Source organism: Marmota marmota, unplaced genomic scaffold (assembly GCF_001458135.2).
Source record: "Marmota marmota marmota unplaced genomic scaffold, marMar, whole genome shotgun sequence".
Taxonomy (NCBI): domain Eukaryota; kingdom Metazoa; phylum Chordata; class Mammalia; order Rodentia; family Sciuridae; genus Marmota; species Marmota marmota.
The window spans coordinates 52,862,410-52,886,197 of NW_025999977.1; the positions used below are offsets into that span (position 1 = coordinate 52,862,410).

At 50.5% G+C, this 23,788-nt stretch overlaps 1 protein-coding gene across 3 annotated transcripts in view; it reads right to left on the reverse strand.

Moving 5' to 3' along the window:
- Lpin1 (lipin 1) overlaps positions 1-23,534 on the reverse strand; it is a 108,772-nt gene extending 85,238 nt beyond the window's left edge. For all 3 annotated transcript variants that reach the window (XM_048804795.1, XM_015479963.2, XM_015479962.2), the window contains exon 1: positions 23,439-23,534. In XM_048804795.1, coding sequence (XP_048660752.1) covers positions 23,439-23,519 — 81 coding nt within the window. In that variant the 5' untranslated portion in view covers positions 23,520-23,534. The remainder of the gene's footprint in view (positions 1-23,438) is intronic.
- Between the last annotated feature and the right edge of the window lie 254 nt (positions 23,535-23,788).

The window sequence follows — 23,788 nt, forward strand, 5'->3', positions numbered from 1 at the left end:
TGAGCCACTAAGTTTCGAAGCAGTTTGTCCCAGAGGAGTAGGTAGCTAGAACAGGGTGTTGTGTTGGGGTGGTGAGGTGAGACTGGATTGGCATTTCTGTGTACCTGGCTGTGCTGGGGCAGAGTGACCGTGTCTGACTGTGCAGGGCTGAATGTGTTTGCCTGGAGGACAGCGTGTGCCTCTGTGTGTTGTTGACATGTGTCTGTATGTGTGTATTTATGGCAAAGTGACACTCTCCTCCTCACCTATGAATGCAGAGTGCCCTCGCAGGCCGTGCGTGCACACGCCGGGTGCGTGTCTCTACAAGGACAGGAGTGATTAGACCTAGGGTTCTGAGGCCAGCTACCCGGGGGTTCCTTGGGCTCCCTGAAGCACTGGCCTCCAGGAGCAAAGACTGTTCACTACAAGCCTGGGAGTGCCAGGCCAGAGCCACCTTTGCTCCAGTTGCCCCAGCGGGAGGGAGACATTCCCAGAGGGCTTCTAGAGGGTGGTAGCCAGGGTTACGCAAAACCCCGTTCCATGGAGGGTCGGATAAATGTGGAGACACGAGGTAAAACAGAGACAAAGGCTTTTCTTGCAGAGCCTCTCCGTGCTCCACTACCTTACTGCGTGCTGTCAACCTCGAAAGGGAGGACAGGCAACCTCTCCCAAACCACCATCCTGAACCCCTTCCTCACTAAGCAAATGGTGGCATCTGTGCCACTCAGTTAACTCACAGTGGGGCAGAAGGAACGGGCATCATAGCCAAACCTGGGGGTCAGCCGCCCTCACTGCCCCCAGGAGAGCAGACTCAGGGAAGGACCCCGTGACGGTTAGGAGGGGAAAGCTCAGAAAACATGGATGCAAACAAAAGCAGATCTTTGAGCCACTGCGAGAAGTGACCGAGAGAGTCAGAGTCCGGGAAATTGAGACCCAGAGATGCAGAGAGCAATAGAGACAGAGAGCTGGAGAGACAGAGAGATAGAGAGAGGGAGAAGCAGGCAGGGACAGGAGGACCGCACCAGGGTGGGAGGAGGCTGACCCCGGCTGGCCCTAACCTGCCACAGACTTCTCGTGCAGTCCCATTGCACCAAGTGCCGGGCACCTTCTCGGCTGGGCCCTGCCAACTAAGTCAGCGTTTGTTTGAGTGCCTTGCCAGCTTCACCTCTCACTCTCTGCATTTTGATGTGCTGATACCCGGGCCCCTGAACCTGGAAAGACTGCTCCCAGGGCTGGTCCTTGTCCTCAAGCAAATCTGCCATGTGCAAACCAACCCACCCAGAGCCAGCCCCAAACGCCTCCTCTCTGGGGATCTCACACTCTGGTGGCATCCATGGGCTCTACTCAGCCCAGGCCAGGTATCTCACAGCCAGGGACAGCCCCTGTGCCCCAGTCTGCTGGCATTACTCAGCCAAGCCTGTGGCCCCTGTCTTGGCCACGTTTTCCCCCACAAGCCACAGTAACGGCTGCTGTCCACCCATTTCCCTCCCTCTCTCTGCCTCCTGGCCAACCTCAGTGCTTCCCTGTGGGCCCTGCATGGCGTACCATGCCCCCTCTTTCTAGGGCTTCACAAACTTTCTGCTTCATTATGGCCATTTCTACATCTGTGATTCTTACCACACCCCATGAAAGAAAATCCCTAGGACCTTAGGACCCTTGGCATCCTGAGGCCACAAGACCAGAAGCCAGAGCTCAGCACAGACAACCAAGATAGCATGACATGTTAAAAACCAGGGGATCGTACAAAACCATTCCGGAAGTCTTGGCATGGACAGTGGCCAAGCCAAACTCACATGCACCATGTGGAAAGAACTCTGCCCCAGATACGCCAGCAAGCAGTACCAAACTCTGGCATTAGAACAGGGTATACTCTCTGGTCACTCAACAACGCTGTGTGGAGTGCCAAACATTGAAAGGACAAAATGAGCCCATGACCTGACTGGGTGTGGTCAGCAGTTTCTCTGTGTCAACATAAGGTTGACTCCACCTGAGGAGCTGCGTTTTCATAGAAGTCAAAGCCCCACAGGGGGACAGCAGCTCTCCTGACTTGAGCAATGTCGGTCAGGGTTGGGGAGTTCTGGCCTGTCTCCTCCCAACTCTGCCGTCTTTCCTCCCCACAGGGACTCCATACCCCTCACAACCTGGCTGGCCCTTTTTGAGATGTGGCCAGACCTGCAGGGCTTTCCAGAGGGCCAGACACCATAGGACCCTTATAGAGCACCTTTGCACCTTATGGAGCTAAGGTGAACAAGAAAGGGTCCCCTGGAAAGGTCTTCACGTGGATTTACTTTAACAAAGACACCATTTTGCAGGTAAATGAGGGTTCACAAGTACCTGAGGATCTGTTCTAAATTTACAATTGCTACACCTTTTCCCCAAGGCCCAGAGTAGTTTAAAAGAGGTGGGAGGAAAAAAGGAAAAGTAAGAACTCTCCCTAACTAACCTCCCTAACTAAGGAGACTAACTAGGAAGGTGAGACTACTAACAGCCACTGGCACAGGGCTGGCCACTCAGAGTCGCAGGTGACACACTCAGTTGCACTCTTATGCTCCACGACAAACCTTCTGTGCACAGCCTGACCTGCCCTAAATTCCCGAGATTCCAGCCATGGGGCCAGGGACCCAGATTCACTCTGTTTGGGAACCACGCCGTCCCAAGAACGCCGGGCACTTCCCGGCACAGGAGGGAGGAAGGGGCTGAGTGGTCTCAGCGTGGCCGCTCAGCACCAGCCAGGGAAAAGCCCAGTGTTAACGACCTGGCCCTCATCCGTCCGCTCAAAAGCAGCGAGTTTCTCTCTGTGGAAACAGCAACCAGAACATGAAGAAATCGCTCTTTCGGGCAGCGCTAGGCCGCGTGATGCTGTTCTGACTGCTGCTCTGACATTTCTCAGAAGAGGCGGGTGCAGGGGAGCCAGTCACAGTGGCGGACCCTGGCAGGCACCAGGAGTGGGGTGGGGAGGGGGTAAATAATGAAGTTGGAGAAAGCCCCTTGACCTCAGTACGTCCAGTCCCTTCTACAAAAGCAACCGGCTTCCTGAGATTGCAGCACTGACACTGTCAGGCCTGAGGCCGCCGGCAGCCAGCTGGTCCCCAGCCAGGCCAAGGCTGACTGACAGCAGGCAAAAGGCCACAGCCTCACCAGGACCTGCCAGCTCAGGACCTGGGGACAGACCACAGAGCCAGGCTGCCTGAGGCTTCAGATGTCACATCCCAGCAGGCAGGACCCGAGGGGAGGGGAGGCTCTGTGACCACCACGGTCTCCACCATCCTGTGGGCAAAGCCAGGTACCTGCTTGGGGCAGATGACACAGGGGCCTGTCCTCTCCTGTCCTCTCTGCACAACCACTTCTGAGCACATTTGTTTGATTGTGTTATGGCTGTTTCCCTGGCCTGGTGACATGGGGAGGGAGGGAGCTGTCACAGGAGGAAGGGACACCAGGGAGGGGTGTCTGAGAGTACCCCTAGGCTGCTGCCCACACTAGAGAGGCCAACAGGCCAATTCAGTGCACTTCCGGTTTTCAGGGCTGCAAAACCAGCCTCCCAAGCACTTCTCCACTCAATCCTTTCCCTGTCCCAGGCCAGGTCACTACCGACGGCAGCAAGCAAAGGACTGGCAGCTCAGCACAGTTCAGCAGACACGGAGCGCCCAATGCTGGGAGCAGGGGCGACTTCCTAAGTCTGGTGAGCAGGCCAAGTGCACTCCCTGACGTCAGTGCACCCACAGGGGAGGCCGGAGCCATGCCCACTCCTGGTTAAGCCCATGATGGGGGCCTGAGGGCTCCTTCCCACTCCCCCTGTGTCGGGCCACAGGCCACCAGGAGCTGCTGCTCCACCTTAGAGGCAGAAAGGCAAAGGGTGCCCCCAACACAGGAGCTGGCAAGGCATGGAGGGGTCTGGAATGTGAAGTTCTTTCCAGAAGCAGCCAGGAAGCTGGCTGTGGACACTCGTGGACTCCAGTTTCAGGCTGCCTGCAGGAATGACGGCGCCTCTGAAAACCAACGCAGAGCAAGCCTGGAGCCCACAGGAAGCAGAGCCTCCTTCCCAAGCTGAGCTGCGTGGCCACTGCCTCTTCTCACTAGATGCTGCTCCATGCATGGGCACTAATTCTTCTCTGGGCCAGAGGCTGGGGACCCAGAGACAGAGCAGAGGTCCTTGAGAGAGCAGCAGAGTGCAGAGTACTGGAAAGGAAGAGGGCAGGCCAAAGGAATCTTCAAGGCCGAAAGGGGGAAGATGTCCACATGGTGGGAAGGGGTCCCCTGTGTGGGCTCTCTCTCGTCCAGCGAGGAGATCCTTGGAACAGGGTAGAGGAGCGTGTAGCTGCGGAGTTGCTAATCAAGACCTCCAGAGACCAAGCAGGAAGCAGGTCTGATTTCACTGTGCAGTTACCATGTATATATACTCAGGCAGTAGCTAAGCATTACAGGCAGCCACTAATGCAATTGCTGGCCAACTGTCCCTGCTGCGACCAATCCAGGAGTGGGCCATGGAGCAAGCGCAAGGACTGCAACATGTGGCCTCATGCCCAGGGTTGTGCCTTCGAGGTAAGCGGTTTGCCACTCACATGCCTAGCAAGGGGGAGTGGTTTGCCACTCAAGACACCCTTAACGTATGCCATGTATGCAATACTCCGTGCACTTGTCCCCATAGTCCCCAAAGATGTCAAAGCTCAGAGAAGTAGCTCCTTGCAGCTGGAGCCCCATGCAGGGGAGCAGGAGGGAGCCCCATAGGCCACGGCTGGGCCAAAAGGTACGATGGCGGAAGTGTGGAGCTGGGCTTTGGCTCCTGCTCTGATGACAGCTGCAGGCCAGCCTGTGGATTCAGGAAGCCACCCGCGTCCCCAGCCCTGGGCAGGGCAGAAGCTCAGTGTCTGCTGAACATAATAGACCTGCAGGCTCCTTGCCAGCCAGTGGACCCCACCAGCTCTGATGGAGACCCTGTCCTGGCCCATTGTAGGCCCCAGAACAATCTTGCTCTAATTTAGGTCCAAATCCAGGAGTTTTTAAAAATATACAAAAGGTCACATATACCTATAGCTTAGAGGAGAAGATACGTACACAGCCGTTCTCTTCTTAAAAATGTTCCTGTGAATGATAGACCACATTTACGATGGTGGTCCACGAAGATTCCACTGCCTATTGACATCATAGCCATCTTAGTTTGCACAAGTATGCTCTACGGTGTTCACAAACAACAAAATTGCTTAACAACACATTTCTCAGAACATACCTACACCAAAAAGCACCCCAGGGCTGTATATGTACATTGAACAGGAATTTCACATTACCCAGTATTTCACGAGCACCCAGGTCCCCAGCCTGCGCAGGAAGCTAGGGGTTCAGATATGAACTACACCCCATTCTTCCCTGTGGAGCTCATCTGGGAACCAGCAACCATCAGAGCCACGGGATGGCTGGGGCCACTGCAGACCTCAGAGCAAGGGGGAGGGGCTTAAGCCCAATAGACCAGCTCACTCTTCCACTCTCCTAGTGATTACTTCTTAGTTTGGACCCTCTTCTGAAGATGCCCCCACCTTCCTCCCATCTCTACTCTCTACTTCTACAGTGAGAAAAGTGAAGCAAGCAGAAGAAAACGTCCATGGATCTCCCTGACCTATCCACGGGCCTCTCTGGGCCGCCTTGCCCTCTGTCACTGCAGACAGTGCTTCTCTCTGAAGCCAGCACCTCCCTTGGTGGGCTCCATGGCTGCACTCCAGCAACTCTCCTCTCTCACCCTTTTGCCAGCTTCTCGTCTTTCCTGGATCAAGCCCATCTATAGCAAAACACAGCCTAACCCTGTTCACTGCATATTACAAAACCTCCTGTCCCCAGCTCCCCTGTCACCTCCACCCCAATTCCGTTTCCCTTTCCAGCAAGTTCCATGGGGAGTTGTCCACACTTGTTTCCTCCAACTCATTCTTCTTGTTTTCAGTTCAGTCAGGCCTCTGCTCTCCCCAGCTCCCTGCTCCAGAACTGTCCCTACCAAGGTCACCAGTGGCGTCCATGTGGCTCACTCCTCATCTCTCTTTTGGTCCATCAACAACATTCGGCACTGCTTACCACTTTCTCTTCTTTGAAATGCTTTCTTCACCCTGTTTCCAGGTCCCCAAGTTCTCTTGATCTTTCCTTTGACTCAAATGGTGGCTCTCGTTCCTAGCGCACCTCTGGGCTTCAGGGATCAGTCCCGTTTCCTCTTCTTGACCCACATGAACTCCCCGAGTGACCTCAGCCAGTCTCACAACTCTGAATGCCATCCCCGTGCTCATGACTCCCGAGTGTGTCGAGTGTGTTTTGAGCCCAGGTTTTCTCCACACTCCAGGTTCACCAACCGCTTCCTCAACGTCTTCATTTCTGAGATCTAGTGGATATCTCAAACTTAGCAAGTCCAAACCTTAAATGACCCTATGGCTCAGGATTCTGCACACAAACCCCACCTCCTCAACTTGAGTGATGAGACCTCTCCCTTCCAGGAGCTCAGACAAAAATCTTAAAGCACCCGTGAGTTTATCTCCTTCTCTTGCACCCAGCATGCAATTCAGGAGGAAACCCGGATCAATGGCGCTGTCTTGGGGACATAACCCGAGTCTCACTGCTCACTCCTCCACTGCTCTTAGCCTAGTCCTAGCTGCATTTCCAGTCCTTGTCTTGCCCCTGAAACTACTTTGCACACCAAAGCCAGAGAGGTCAGAAAATATCATTACTCAGCTGAAACTCTGCAATGGCTCAAGGTAACATCTGGAGTCCTCACAATGGCCTGAAAGCCCTTGGTGCCCTGTTGGCAGGCCCTCACCCTCTGCCTCCAACTCCCCGTGCCTCATCTTGCTCTCTGCCCCAGCCACACTGGTCTCCTGGCTGCTCCTCACATGCTCTACCTTGGGGACTTTGCACTAGTTATTCCTCCACCTGGAACAACTTTCCCTCAATGTCTCCACCCCCTCAAGATGTCATTGCTCAGATGTCATTGTCTCAGTAAAGCCACCCCTAACCACTGTGGTCCTTATAACCTGTTTCATTTTTTCCCATTGCCTTTTAAATTCTAGCATGTTACACAATTTACATATGTATTGTATTTGTTGCAATTCATGAGGAAATCCCAGGTTGTCCTCTGAAATCAGCAGGACTTTAATTTTTATTTTGCTTTGTCATGGTCAGAGATCCATTCACAGTGTATCCCAAGTTCCCAGCTGAGGAAATGGCATTCATCAACTCTCAAACATTCCCGAGTAACTGAACTGTATGAATTGTAGCCTCATGTTTGCCTTGGACCTTGGATTCAAGGTGCTTATTTTATGGGCAGGAACATCAAATGAATAAACGCCAAGTTGTCCCTGATGACAGACTATCACTGAAACCCACAGGTGAGGAGGATTGGGCAGTGGCACCCAAAGCACTTCCAATAATATTCTTTATTTCTTGGGAACTCAGGTGTTCATCTGATTATTCTCCATACCTTTATGGGTGTGAAAATTTTCATATATATTTTTAAAATTATAGATATTCAAAAAGTTATCCGTGCCTATTATGTGTTCAGTCCTGTGCTGGGTGTTGGAAAACAGTCAAGGAACACAGAAAACCACGGCCCTGTCTTCTGAGAGTCTGATAGTGCCCTGTAAGACCACACGGCAAGCTCCAAAAGACTGAAGATGGAGGGAAGATGGGCAGGGCTCACAGGCAAAGAGTGACAGTGCTTTGGTGCCTCAAGAAACTGCAGCAGCTCAGCAGGCCCAGAGATGGCCGTGAATAGAGGGATGGACAGCTTCACAAAGGTCGGGGAGCTGAGCTCAACTCACAGGGAGCACTCTCTGAGAGTTATGCATAAATAATTACCAGTTTGGGTCAAAGCATGGCCCAGTTACAGGAACTCTCAGGGAAGGTCATGTGACAGTAACCAAGTGTCTTGACCACATTGCTTAACCTCACCTTGTTCTACACAACCTACAAACCCTTTTCTGTTTCAGGGTTCTATAAGTCTATGCCCAAATGGCTAATTCACCATGCTACGCAGTGGGTATGAAGAAATTATAAAAACAAAGGACTTTGCCTCCAAGAACTCACAATCTAATATGGAAATCACACACTAGTTCCCCTAATAGACTTCCGAAGGAGGGATGGATAGAGTTGTTGTAATCCCCTTGAAAGATGAGGAAACTGAGTCCCAGGGAAGTACCAAGAATGAAACCATCCCTCGCTCAGGAAGCTCCCATCCTAGGGTGGTTCAGATGTAGAAAGGCACTGTGTCAGGCGGCCTCTCCTACCTTATGGGAGTCACTGGGGTCCTGTTAGGGTGCAGATTCTGATTCAGCAGATCTGGGGCAGGGTCCAGAGCCAGCACTGCTAGCTCCTGTGGGGGTCTGTGTGGATACTGGCCTGAGGACCACACATGGAATAGAACAGGGTTCTAGATTCTGGCCTGTGAGATTAGTGACTGGACCATTTAGAAGAGTACTGTGATCACATGGATCATTCTAGAATCTCCACATGGGTGCTTCCCAAGCCTGGCTACATTTTCATTCCATAGGAATTGGATCTGGGACTCAAAGACCTAAACAGAGAACAGAAAACCAAGTTTTCCAGGTGATTCCAATGCCCAGATCTTCTGGAAAAGAACTGTTAATGGAGTCCTAGGGCAGAGGCCCGATTCTGGGGGTCCCAAGGAATCAAGTCTATCCACTCATCCCAAAACCCAAATTGACAAAGTAAAGGTAAAAAGCAGGAAAGGAACTTTTTTTTTTTTTTTTGGTACCAGGGATTTAACTCAGGGGACTCAGCCTCTGCGCCAATCCCCAGCCCTATGTGTATTTTATTTAGAGACAGGATCTCACTGAGTTGCTTAGCACCTCGCTTTTGCTGAGGCTGGCTTTGAACTCACGTTCTTCCTGCCTCAGCCTCCCAAACCACTGGGATTACATAGGCGTGTGCCACCATTCCCATCTAGGAAAGGAACTTTGATCAACTTGGGTCATATTGGGAAGGCAAAGTGAGATCAAGAGTCTCAACCCTGTCTTTTGGCACTAACATGAGTTTCAGCTTTAAATGGCAGAAGAACTGGGGCAAGGGGCGAAAGTTATGCATAAATAATTACCAGCCTTGGTCAAAGTGTGGCCCAGCTGACCATCATCTCAGTTCTGGCTGTGCGGGGTGACTCAGGGAAGTCCTTATCACTTGAGGGGCCATCTCCACTTGCTACTCAGGATATTTATCTATCACTCCTGTGTTCCTGGAAGGGGACAGTTAGGTCCCCATAAGACCAATCCTATTTAGGCGGGGAACAGTCTCATCCTGGGGCCAACTGCCTGCAAGACTCCGTTGCTCCTAGAAGGTGGGGGGCAATGACTGGAGACTTCTAGGCTCCACTCTGGGGGTTGGGAACAGGTTGTTATAAAAGCTGACAGCTGAATTTTCTTGTAATTCTTGAAAATTCTGGGCAACAGCAAGGATACATGAAAAGTCCATGCTTTTAGCAAAAGCAGCTTCTACTTCTCCATTGTGGCCACCCCTGCTGACCTCTGGGAGGTCCTGAGGACCCAGCTCTCTGCCTTTCCTCTTATTTCTCTTACTCTCTAGCGCCACCTACTGTATCAAATAGGTCACCATGACCTAGAAGCTTCCTCCAATCCACAGGAACAAAATTCAGAGAAAGCCTCCAGGGTATGATTTGAGGCTTACAGGCCAGGTGGGGCCCTGTCCAGAGACTTTATCCCTAACTTCAGACGGAGGGCGACAATATATTCCCAGAACCCCGGGTGCAATGCCAGAATCCTATTTATATCTGTATCATGGGATTCAGTAAAGGGTGGGATTTGAGTAAAGACTCTGAGGCAAGCATTGCCCTTTTTTCTGACTACTTTATCAAAGGAAAACATCCACCTTAGAGCAATTTAAATGAGTTTTGTTCTACAGTTTCCTCTGTAACCCAAGCTGGGCAGCCACCCTCCTCACCTGCAGCCCTGTGTGCCTGGGAGGGCAGCAGAGGTGACACAGGAGTAGGGCACTTTCTAAGCTCCATGATTAGTTTGCCGAGCACTTTACAAACATTATACCACCACATCTAAACCCGGCCACTTATCAAAATCTGCTGAAGGATTCAGTAGCATTAGGTATCATTCCTAGGCCCTGCTCAAATCTGATGAGTACAAATCTCTACACAGGGAACCCAGAAACTTTGCAAAGCTCCCAGGGGACTGGTATTTGGGGACCACTCAGCTACATTTTTTTCCCCTCATAGAGGCCCATTTCATAGACAAGGCCCCTGAAGGGTGGAGTGGCTCTCCAAAGCCACAAGGCCAGGAAGCACCAGAGCCAAAATAAGGAAATGGGACCAGACTTGGTAATGGTACTTCACAGCAAGTAAACAAATCAGAATCCCCAGTGTGGGGAGTAATCCAGGAGGCCTTTTGCTTTGACCGTGCCAGCGTTTCCTTGAGATAACCAGTATCAGGGTGTGGACTTGATTCTGAGAGCCCCCCGTCAGTCATTGTTAATGTTGGAAAGCAAGGCACATTCGCTGTGTATAAGAAAGGGGCAGCCACCAGCATTCACAGGGAACAAGTCTGCTAAAGAGAACGCTCTCCTTTTTCAAAGAATAGTTGAGAAGTGTCACATGCATACACACAATATGCTGTGGTTCCTGCCAGGCATTTGATGAAATCTTTCACGAGGCCGTAAAGAATAGTTTAGACAACCTAAGCTGGGTAATATGATAACAAGTGCAGCGAGTTAAACTGCCTTTCTTGAGGAATTAGAAATCGGATTAGATATAGACCTCAGGTGTCACACTGCTGGCTCTATTCTTGCTTCTTCTTAAGTATGTTATCAATGCTGGGTCATAGAAAGCAGGTTTGTGGCTTGCAGTCAAGATGGCGCTGTGAACTCACACTTCTATCACCCCAAACTCATAGTATACAGACAACACAGCAAATGACCTAGTGAGGTTCAAACACAATATGTGGTTTTTGTGAACCAAAGACAGAGTAAACATGTGAAGAGTTGAATGGACAGGTGTCACAGGCCAGTGGGCTCTGGTCCTGGGCAGGTGGTAGCCAGAGGTTGGTCCCTGCAGAACACTTGAGATGGGGACAGGTGAAGCAATTCTGGCAAGGTGTTCCCTCTGCTGGTGAAAAGAGACATAAACACTTCCGTCGTGGGAGGCCACTGCAGTCTTTCAAGTCAGAACCACGGCAAGGGTTGCCTTGCTCAGAGCCTGCATCGAAAATGTTCTCAGTATCACTATGAAACAGACATCCTGAGTGCCCTTACAGAGTCCAGATCTGGATTGTGCCCTGGGAGCCTGGGAAGGATGTGTCCCTCAATCACCCAGCCCTGATACATCAAAACAGAGGACAGGGGAGATGTTAAGTCTATTTATCACAATGCTCTAGCCATTCTGAATAACCAGTACAGTATTGCTAACCCCAGTCATATTACTGTGCAATGGAATACTAGAATTTCTTTCTCCAAACTGTACCCATTGACTAACCTTCCTCTCTACCTATCCAGTCTCCAGTAATGCTATAAATATGTACAATTATTTAATGTCAATTAAAATTTTTTAAAATAGGGAGGAAAAAACATCAAATTTAAAGTTTCACTCAAAAGGAGCCCTGAAGCAAAACTCCTTGTACTTGGGAAGTCATCTAATTCTAAAAAGGACAGCAGACAAGATAAGTATGTGGAATATGGATTCACACTAGTCTTCTCAATGAACAACTTGACAATGACTTTTAAATAAGAATAGTTAGGATGCACATAGCTTAAAATAACTTCCATTGTGAAAAAAAATTATAAAACAGAAGGATAACCAAAATTAAACAAAAGCCAGTCACTAGGGAAAAGAACCAATTGGAAATCTTGGAAACGAAAAACATACTCCTTGAAATTAAAATGTAAATCAATATAGCACATAAAACCTATCCAGAAACAGTGAAATAGGGAATTAAATGAATTAAAAGACAGCAAAGACAAATTCAACCAGAATAGCAAGTCAAAGAGATAAAGGAAGAAATTTTTAAAAAGCTAGAAGACATGAAAGATCCAGAGAGCATTCAAAATTTGTGCCCAAGCCTTCCAGAGAAAGAATTATGTAAGCCAAAGAGCTTTAAAGAGATGCTCAGGAATCCTCCAGAATGGATAAAAGACATGAATGGTTCATACAAGTAAATTCAAAGCACTGGATAAATAAAAATATAGTAAAACAGCAGAGCATACAAGGCAAAGGATAAAATTTAAATGTCTCCCAGAAAACTAACTATATATGTGTGTGTAAATAAATAAAACTGGCAACCTAAAATTTTATACTCAGCTAAACTACAATTCAAGAAAAAGAAAGTGCAAAAGACATTTTCTAATATACAAAGATAGTGCCCTATATCCCCTCCCTAAAGGAAGCTTCAAATGATGTTCCCAGCAAAAAGAACCATCAGCCAGTTGGAAGGTGTGGGGTGCAAGGAACCGCAGTGAATCACAGACAATGTACACGAGGCATTGGGCATTTGAGTAAAATAGGCTTCTATTGAAAAATATCAACAAAGGTCTTTAGATTTCCTTTTAAACAAAAACTAAAACTCTGGACAGTAGTAATAAGATGGGAGCATATCCAAAGCTGCTGAATAGCTAAGGCCTAAGTCCCGTTCGGCAGAATAGAGATCATAAATAATTTTTACTGCATTAGACAATGTTTTAGGGGCACGTTTTTGAAGTTGAAGAGAACCACTGAAAAGAAAGAAATTCAATCTATCGTCAGGGAAGCCACTGAGGAAAAAGAGAAGAGGGAAGGGAAATACACTTGATTCTCAACAGAAGGCAGGAAAGAAAAGCAAGCTGGTCGTATATTTAGAAACTGAGATGCAGAATGACAGGATCAAGATCAAAGGATTTTGACAGATCGAAAGCCAACAAGATGATATTTAAGACATGAAGCAAGGCTCAAAAAATCGATGGTATAACTTCTAAGTGGGGCAGCCTTCGCGTGCAGCAGTTATGTGAAGAAACTAGAAAGCTTTCGTCTCAGGAAGTAGTAAGAGACGTCTGAGATCCACCTCGAGGACACTAGTGGCCACTGTCCTCTGCACAGGTCACACTAAACTTTAATACTGGAAGAGTACAAGGGGGATGGTTCTAGAACCAGAAACCACGCCTCTGTGACAAAGAGCCGGTGGAAGGGGCTGGGCATGGTAAACCTGGAGAAGAAAAAGTCATGAACATTTTCTGCTTATCCTGGGAGAGCAGTCACACACGCACACACACACGATATGTGCACACACACACACACACACACACAAGACTGATTCTGGGAAGCACCAGGGAATCTAAATAGGATCAAGGCTGGATTGCAAAAAAGGCACATTCTGTTCCTAATGAGGCTATGCCAGCTCGGGACAAGCTGCTCAACGTCCTACTTGCATTGACTGCTCCTCTGTCTCTCACCAGATGCCGTTTGGGGCTGGGAAACCAAGACACACAGGCCCGGCTTTCGCCCTCAATCCGGTAGGGAAACCAAACACTGCACAGTCTCCCACACGGTAGTGAAGGGCTAGGACAGATGGACGCAATTATAATAGGCAAGACAAAGGTGAATCCATGTGGTCTCCAAGGGTAAAAGAGAAGGTTCCCAAAGAAAAGTGGCATGGCACTGAAGGACACGTCAGAACTCACTGGAATAAGGTGGCAGGGACTCCTGGGAAAGAGGCACTGGCATGAGGGATCTTTGGATGAAAACTTGAGTGTGATTAGGATCATCTTTTCAGCCCTGACCAAATGGAGTTTGTAAGAAAACAGAGATGCCTCGGGCCCAACCCCAAACATTCTGATCCTGTATTATTCGGAAGCTCTGTAAGTGATTCTGATGTTCAGGACCAAGAGTGACAGGAAGATTGCCTCATGTCTGGAGAAGACAGACAGACCTTGGAGACCTTGGAGACCAAGCCTTGACAAGACGGCTTCTTCCAGGGTCAACACACTTGAAGCTCCCACATGCCATCAGGTATTCTTTCACACAGAAAGTTTCCAAAGGCGGGGTCCCTGGAGGAAAGCACCTCTCGTGCTACTTCTCTGACCCTCCCTACACCCATCACCCCTAAGAAGAGGCACTGAAGGCTGGGATCGGCCAGAAAATGGCAATTACTTCAGTGAGATGGTACCCGCTGGAGAACCAGATCTTTAATCAATGCTGGGAGAACCACCTTCTGTGAAGGTTCAAGTTCAATCCTACAAAAGCTGTCCAAAGAGAAATAGGGACTCAGCATTTCCAGTGGAGAGAACAGGGTCACTGGAAGCGGGAGGCCCAGGAAATTAGGGCTTCTCTGCTAGATGTGAGAGCTCAACCCAGTTCATAACCCTCCCTAAACTCCTCTGTGGGTAAACTGGGGCAAATAATCCACCTGTGTGGTTCTTATGGGGACTCATAGGGCAAAATGTAGAAAATGGCATGTAGAGTTATTTAGGCGCCTGGCATCTAGAGGGTATTTGGTAGACAAAAAGAATAAGCCTGACCACTTATCATTTTGAAAGTACTTAGAACTAACAAAAAGTTGGGAATAACTCATATGGAAAAGTACTGTTTCACAAGATGGCTATTCAGACTCAACGTTCAGTGTATGAGACTTACTGTTCCTTCTCTTTTTATCTGGTGACCTCTCTCACCCGCTGGACATTTCCAATTGGATAAAGACGAGAAACTTGATCCCATCTTGCTTCGCCATTAACTGCAAAGTGTCTATCAGAAGGCTATTAATAACTCAGATTCTGCCCAGGTCAAATCAGGTGAAGACGCCAACTAGCCAAGTTTCTCTCTTCTTTTCTTTTTTTTAATTACTTTGATATTCAAATCACCTTACTTGTAGATAAAAAAAAATTCTTAGATTCCCCTCAGTCCTGCCCGGACCCCCAAAAAAATCACTTAAGAATTTTTGTTGGCCTGGAAATGTTTTGTGTATTAAGTCGTTTTTTTCATTTGTCCACACTCCCACCCCTTGCTTGGGGAGAGAAGACCGTGCCCTGCCTGGGCGCTGGTGTGACAGTGCCCTCTAGAAGGTATTTCTGGGCCAGGAGCTGGGACTCCTAAGTTGTGTCCAAGAGCTGTGCTTCTTGGGGTTAAATGAGGACAGGCAGGGCCTGCAGAATCTGAACGGGAATGGAAACAGGGTCCTCTGGCAACCTAAAGTCTGGAGACGGTCACCCCATGTTGCTCCCAAAAGAAGTCTGGCCTCTGACTACAGAATGTAGTGATGGAGCCTCGGAGATTGCCTCCTCCAGGGCTTCCAGAGTGTGCAGATGGAGCCCGGGTGACTGGACAGAGGAGGGTGGGTGTTGGCATGGGGGCAGCAGGGTTGATGTGGGGAACGAAAAGGGAGCTTTGTAAAGGGGCCCAGCTCACCAACCCTGAATCTGCAGGAGTCACTCCAACTTTCCTCCATGTAGAGAGAGAAGATTGTGGATATTTCCCTTTATAAGGAGGCTCCATGTTGGGGGATGCAGGTGTTGAAGTCATGGTTGGACTTAGCTTCCTGGGCCACTGCTGGCTGACTGACCCCATTAAAAAAAAAAAAAAAAAGGACATCTCCAGGTGCACAGATTTCAACAAGGTGCCCTTTCTTCTGGTGTGTAGCAGCCAGCCTCAGTCTTGGGACCTAGCAGGCCTGGTGACTCAAGCACAATCGTCCCCTTGGCTGGCTCTCTATGCAATCCACAAACAGCAGTCCTGCCGTGACCTCTTTTTATAAAGATGTCCATCAGAAGCCACTTGCATGAAAAGGCCAGCCTCAACTGATGCCTCCCCATGAATAACAGCAGCATGGAGATCTTGAGTGGGCACTCCCGAGGCTGGAATTGCAGAGACTCGTGGAACCCACGGTCGCCCTGTTGGGAAAGTGTCATTACCTAGATTCACAGCAGCCACACTAGAGCCACACCAGTGATGACTCCAGCCCAGACCTCCAGCCGCTCCCCATTCTCTACCTTCCCTCCTACTATAGGATTCTGCCCACTAAAGAGTCTGTATCTCCCAATCTCCATGGCAAAGCCCCCTGGCTCTCCCTGCCATAGGAGGTATCACGTCTTTCCGCCCCTCCCTGCACCCCAGCGGCAGACCCCCAACCAGAATCCCAGCGCTCACATTCCCACAGTGCCCAACAGCGCCCTGCTTTCTTGTCATTCCCAACTTAAAAAGGTATTGGGTAATTATTCCACACTTTCGCATACTATTTGCTTATAGATTTTATCAAATCCAGAAAGTATTACAAGTAGCTTAAAAGAAAAAAAAAAGCAATAGACTTGTTCAAAAATAGATTAAAAGACAAAAAATGGAACAGGATTTTTGATGATGGGAGGGGATGGAGAGAACTATTCCTGAAATCTGGACTTGGGATAATTCTGCAACTGGGCACCAACTCAAACTCTGCCTTGGGCAGCTGCTGAAGAGGAAAGACAAGAATGGGTTCTCTTACCTAATGAAGGACCCATGTCCACCCATGAGCTAGGTCCTTGGTCCAGCCACCAACACCATGAGGAATGTCTTCATGGATCCTCTCCCAGAGGTGGCAGAAGAACAGCGTCTGACTCCTAGATATGAGTGTGGGGTGGGTGGTCTTCCTGGTGGGCAAGCTCTGCCCCTAGTGTCTGGATCTTGGCCATCTACCCATTCCTGTGCCTTTAAACCAGGACAACAACCACAGAGCATCTGTCCCATGGCCAATGCACACTGGCCTCAGGCATGCAGAGGTACCAAGCCCTCTGGTACCTTGCAGGCCTTCACCTTCCCAGCGTCTGTCTGTCCCAACCCTCCAGTCTTCTCCCATTTCACCCATGGGCCTAACTGCAGAGTGACCTCTAGACTGTTCCTGGCCACCCACACTCTGGCTCTTCCTCTCCAGGAGCATCCCACCACAGGGCAGGGCTTCCCAAAGTGACAGCCCAGCAGCTGTGGATGATTACATGACAAGTGCCAAAAGCAGGGTCAGGGACCTCAGCACGTGCAGGCAGACCCGGGCGCTCACCTGCGGCTCCTTCCTTCCCCTGCTCCTGCACAGATGCCCTGTTCTGCTGAGACCCGCCACCAGTCCTGAACCCAGGAGAGGGCACGGGTTCCACAGGGGACTTGTTGGAGGCTGGAGGCTCCACCCCCAGCTGGGCTTCAGGGCTGATGTCCAGCTGCTCTAATGATTAAGGCAAACCATGAGAGGAGAAAAGGGTTGGATAAGCAGAGGCCTGCAGAGGAAGCTGAGGAGCGAGATTAGGGAAACATCTGGAAACACCAGACCACGAGTGTCCCAAATCTTAATGCAAAGCGGTATCTGAACGTGTGCCCTCCTCCCGTGGAAGGTAAGGAAGCTAAACTTCCAATCTTTGCTCCTATAGATGTGCCTAGAAAATGCAGCCCTGGGGGACTCAGACTCCCCCTCTGTAAAATGAGGGGCGGCACCAGATCCAGTGTTCTCAAACTCTATATTTAGGGACCAAGGTTGTATTTCCAGCCAACATATATGAATTAATCAATACAAAGACAATCATCTAGTCATCTTGGGAGAGTGGGTGGTAACTGACATTAAACTGTCAACTTTAATCTTAAAAAGGAAGAAAGCAAGGAAGGAGACATCTACTGTGATAATCATTTTATAAAAGAAAGACACTTTAACCTCCCTGCATATGGAAAGTGCTCCTCTCAGGCATCCCCCAGGAGGTCTGAGGGGGCGGGGCCACATCAACACGTCTACCATCAGCATTGTCTTGTTTTGTCTTACTGTGGATCAGCAGAAACTTTGGCCGGCCCATCTCCCACCCCACAACCATCCGCTTTGTGTCACTCTGGTTATTCCTGGGGAAGGGGAGAGGCAAAGAGATATTAGCCCCACTGGTCCTGTGCCCAGCATCTGCCTACATCGGGATCATTCTTGGCAGTGACACAGTGGGGCTCCAGCTGCAGCAAGCACTGGGATCCAGGGCTCCACTCAGATCAGCATAAGCGGATGTGACACCAGCCCAGAGCTCACAAACCACCATTCACGTGGAATTTTCAATTAATATATACTTTTCCCACAGCTGCTTCTAACATATTTTTTAATGAGAAAATTTTCCTAAAATCTTAGAAAGGATTTTCCTAAGAGAATAATAATAATACTCAATCAAGCTCCCTTCATTTATCCTCAGCACAAGCTGGTCTAGCAGATCTCTTCAGTCCAATTTTAAAGATTAATAATCCAGAGCTCAGAAAGGCAAAAGGCATCTTAGAAAAGGGTGGTAGCTCAGTTTATAGGTAGCAGAGTTGGGATCTGATCCAGAGACCCTGAGCTCCAAAGCCTGGGTTTTACCAGACCCACATCCCTCCCTGGGTACAATGGACTGAGGTTAGACACCAGCCCTACTGCAGGGGAGGAGAGAGGAGGTACGGCTTGGGGCAAATCTGGTCACCTTGACTGCATATCAGGAGTTCAGAAGGAGTCAAGGACAAAGCAGTGGAGACCTGTCACTTTGCAGATCAAAGCCATCTCAGCCTCTTCCCTCAGCCCCCCCTCTTAGCCCCTCATTCCCACGCTGGAGTTCGGCCCCAGGCCTACTGCTGCATAAGGCCAGCTCACCAAGCCTCCTTTTGATGGCTCCATCTCTCAATGTCTGATCCTTTTCACTTTAAGTATGCCTGACTTGGATGTCATCTCAAGCTTTCCATCATACATTTTAAAATATCAGAACACAGAAGTCAAATGTGATGTAATTTGTATGGTCTACATTATTTCATGTAGTGCTTAGTTTCCTGGAAGTGACTTCAATTCCAGACCAGGTGTTCTTTCTCAGACCCCGACAGGGCCTGGAGAGAGGCAGAGCCGACACTGACCAGTCTAAGTACCTTAGTGGGGAGCACCACAATGTATAAAGTACTTTGACTCCGTGAGCCATTTGAGACTCACAATCACAGGGAGGGAAATTGAGTCTCTCAGAGAGAACTTTAAACACGAACACTTTAGTGTGGCCAGAGAGGCAGGGGAAACCAGAAGGACCCCCAATTAGCTGGTAAGAAAGGACCAGGTGGGAACATGTGGCAGGTGAGGGAGAGGCCCCAAAGCCAGGCTCTTTAGCTGAACAGTGAGGGAGTGCTGGGGAGGGGGACCCATTCCAGGCCTTCCAGAGCTGAAGGGGATGCTGTAAATAACCAACCAGGAAAACACACGTAAACCCCACCAACAGGCAAGACAGGACGCACATGCCAGCAACAATGGTCTGCTGTGGGCCAGGCAGTCCGGTGGCTGCATGTTAGTGCTCCAGGGACATCACTGTGGGGATACCCTCTCTGCCCTCAGAGCTCACAGTTTAGTTTGGGGGTGGGGGGGGAGATAAAGAAGTTCTAGAGCATCCCAGGCCAAAATGGGAGGAGCAGCAGCTGGGTCACCTAAAAGCAGCATCCAGGGGCTTGTCCCCTGCACTATGACTCCGTAAAGGGAAACAACATCTATGTACATCAGAAACTTGTCAAACATGAAGGAAATTTAGGCAGGAATACAGGATCCTCAAGCTTCAGGCATTTGAACTGGGCCTGGAAGGAGGGGGAGGGCTGTGGGGAATTGAAGAGAGTAGATCCAAGACCTGGGTCCACACAGCATGCAGAAGGTGACCTGTCAGTCACCAAGCAGGCCTGGCCTGGCTGCTCAGCCACAGGGACCAACTGTGCTCCTACATGGCCAAGTTACTATGTTCATCTTAACTTCTTGTTTCTGGTTTTACTAGTGATGTGACTTTTAGTGACATCAAGACAGCATGGCCATTTTACAAAACAGTTGGTTTTCATGTGTGTAGTAGCGGAGTTCCACCTGGAGAGGGAGCTCAAGGCCACCACCTCACCTGGATGCTGTTCAAAGTGGGCCCTGGATGCTGGGAGGGGGAGCAAATAGGTCAAAAAGCTTAGCTGTTCCCACCAACCACCCCCGACCCCAGCCATTTCCCCACGCGGTTCTTCTCTCTGGCCCTCCACTCTCCTCATACCTGCCCAGGTGTGGATGCTCTTAGGCAGCCCTGAGGCAGTGGCCTGAAGGGCCTTGGTGGGCAATCAACATGGGCACTTCAGGCCATTCAGGCTGTGGACAGAGGAGGGTCATTTCCCTGAGTATGTCTCCATACCTGGCCACCATCAGAGTCCATCAGATGTCCCTGGAGAAAGAAGCCCGAGAAAGCATCACCCAGCCTCTGTCTAGACTCTGGTCAGTGGAGCCAAAGAAGTCCAAACAGCAAACATGCTCTGATCAGTCTGGGCCCAAGAAGCCCACAGGGACTGGAGGTAGATCTGGGGTGCTGGATAGTCACTTCCCCAAGACTCAGCTAATGCAACAGGCTCAGCACCTCTGAGAAAGGCACAGCTCTGGGCCAGTATGTGGCCAGTTTTTGAGAGGCCTTGAATGCCACACTAAATGTCTACACAAAGACTAACTCAGTCCTCCTTCATCCTAGGTGACAGTGTCCAAATGTGAATGGATGTAACTGTCCATCACCATTATATTTACAGCCCCACCTGTAACCACAGACCACCTTTGCTTAGGTTTAGCACTAGTGTTAATGACAGCAGCCATTTATGGAGTACCTGTGAGGATTACACCGCCAGGCATGTAACCCTCCTTTTCCAGATGAAAACTGACACTCCATCATTCCAAAACCTGCAAGCAGCTCAGCTGGGGGCCAGCCCAGGCCTCTGGCTCTGACATTTTGGCCTTCACTTGGCCTGTGACTGCTTGCTATCTTTCATAGGCTGGGCTCCTAGCTAAGATAAGTGTCACGACACAGTGCCAACTAAGGAAAAATAAAATCTTCAGCAGCCTGAGAACACACTTAGCTTTAGAGGAACGCCCTGTTCTCTCGTATCCAGCCTCTGCACAAGTTCATCCCACAGCCTAGAGGGCTCCATTCCCTTTTGCCCTGTTATTGAAATCCGATTCCTCCTCCATGGTCTGGCCCACATGCCAGCTTCTCAGAGGGGCCTCCTCTGGCCCTTCCGGGTGGATAGTTCCTGACCTGTGCCCTGGCTGGTCGGAGGCATCTCACCTACCCACATCCTGCCTTATCTCCTCTTGGGGGACCAGGCCTACCCATCTCCCCACCCCACTGGGCTCAGGAAACATTCAGGGCCCAGAAATGCCTATGGCCCAGAGACAAGCCCAGAAACCAAGCCCAGAGTCTCTGCAAATGGCTCCAGCCAAAGCTGCAGGTGGGTGGTGCCAACGTAGCAGGTGCCTCTGAGGGCTCATGTTGCTGCCAGCTGCCCTTTCCCAGTCCCTCAGTGGCTGAGTCACTTTTATCCAGCCCAGAAGCCGGCCAGCCACACCTGGGCCCCTGGCCAAGGCAGCTGCAGGTCCTGCCGTCCCACCCTGCTCGCCAGACCTCCTTCAGCCTCCCCCAAACTCCCTGCTCGGCCGTCAGTCCATTTGGGCGTCTGCCTTAGTGTTCTGATTTGTGTCCCAGTTCCTCTGCTTTGCTGCCTGACCCTGGGCCTGGCCCTCTCTTGTCCTGCAAGAACTAGTCCCAAACCGAGGACCCTGCAGTGAAGGAAGGCCACTGACCTCACTGGAGCTGCCCATGAGCTCCCAGTCACCTTGCTTCAGCCCATCAGCGCAGCATGTCAGATTCTTCCAGATGCTGATACAAGCCTGAGCCAAGCCCAAGGGCTTCAGGCCCCTGCACACCCCACACCAGGGCTGCCACCCTCTCATGGAGCCTGTGTTGCAGCTTCAGTAGATACAGGGCAAATTCTATGACCCCAACACCCATCAGGCCATGGAGGTGCAGACCCCTTCTGCACAGAAGTGGTCAGCAGAAGTATCCAGACCACAGTGGAGCAGCCAAAGGCCCTGCTGAGGATTCTACCTGGGGTTTTAGAGTTTCCTAAGTCAGTGAGCCTTATCTAGCACACAGGTGGGAGCAGATATGGAATAAAAGGGGACAAGAGGTGAGTTTCAAATCTTTTCTGTGGCTTAATTATAAACAGCCTTCAAGGAATGAAGCATAACCTCTGCTTACAAAGCTCCCAGGCTCCCTCTGCAGTGGAAAGACTCACACTTCTTCATCTTATTTACACCTTCCCTTATGTGCTAGATATGATATGAATCAGGCTTTTATTATTATGAAAAATAAGTAATAATCAAAAAGAAGGAAACTGATATTAAATCAGAGCTTCCTCAGGTTACAGAGCCTGTGGGGATGCCCAGGAGGAAAGAATGTGGCTGTGCAGGGCACCAGCTGGCCTGGGTCCCCACCACATCTTCCACAATCTCCCCACCCACCTACTTCGTAGAGTGTGAGTCTAAGTGACACCAGGCAAGAACAACCGCTAAGAGACCTTCCAGGATGGGAACACGACAGAGCCACTCTATTCCTGACCAATGACAAAAAGTCTATTTAATCAGAGTGTGGAGGTCACTCATCAGCACAGAACTCCCAAAGGAGGTCCCACTCCTGTCTTCAGTGTTCAGAGGGAGGCCAGCCATGAGCCCAAGGTGACACTTCTGCAAACATCTGGGGTCCATGCAGGGAATACCTGCCCAAGGGGCCAAGTGGCCAGTGGGGTAGAAGCAGGAGCAGAATCCAGGTCCCTCACCTCCTCCAGCTCCCTCTCTGCATTTCAGCCTGAGCCTCCAAGTGATCCCCAGCAAGGCTTCCTGCCCCTGTGGGAAAGATGCTGCCCGGGGAACAGAGCTGAGCAAAGTGTCAGGTAACAAATACTCCAGAGTGGCTGCAGCCAGGTTTTACTTCTGTAGGATGCAGAGCCCGGTGCTCACTGCTCCCCAACACACGAGCCCTCCCTCCATGCTGGCCCAGCCTTTTGCAGCTGAGACCACATCAGGGTGACATGGAGGCGTCCAGAATGCAGGCCCAGGCCAGGGAGTTCCACACGTCCTCGCTGCAGCCAAACCCTCTGGCCTTTGGAGAACCAGCCAGGCCCTGAATTCCAGCCCAGGTTGTGCCGTCAGTCCTCATGCCACCCGGGGTTATCTGAACACCCTCGGGAGCTTGCTTCAGGGCTCTCAGTGAAAATAACTACCTTTGAACAAACTTCTCCCTTTCCTGGCATCTAGGACAAGGTCCAAACCAGGCTGTGTGAAACAGCGAGCCTGGGCACACACAGCACACGTACTATTGGCAAGGATAAGATGGTGGACTCTCCCCCACGCCCCCGCCTCCCCTCTCTGATGAGGTGGAAGCCCTCAGGACACCCAGGGTTACAGCAGCCACTGTGCATCTCCCACCCAAGGAAAGAGCACAGCCTTTAATTCTTGAATATGTGCTAACCCCTACCCATAACGCAGCCTCTGAACAGGAGCCCCAAGGAGCAAGCCAGCATTTATGACATTTATCTAGAAAACAGGAGTGCAGGACGTCCTGAACGAGACCTCTCTGGGAACACGACCCCAGGGCCCTATCGGTACCCAGGAGCTGAGGTGGGGACACGGGGAAGGAGAGCAGAGGCCTTGTTGGCAGAAGGTCGCAGGGCCGGCCCTTACCCATGACCACGCTGAGTCCAGGGAGCTCTTGCCCTGTGGGGCCTCCCAGCTGGAGCTGCAGAGGGGCTCCTGGTCTGCCATGGCTGGGCCTGGGGAGCGAGCCCCCTTCTCGCCCCGTGTCAGGAGAGGAATGCCCTCAGCCACAGCAGCTCAGGAGCAGGGAGGCTGCCCAGGCGACACCGGAGCCCCGGCAGGCGGTGCTTCCCTTTACACCAGGTCCGGAGCCCTGGCCAAGTCACAAGGCTCAGCAAAAGAGCAGAGTGTTAAATTGCAAATCCTCTCCCACCTGGGGACTGGCTGACAAACAACCCGGATGTACAGACTGCCGGAGACACCCGCCTTTGTCCACT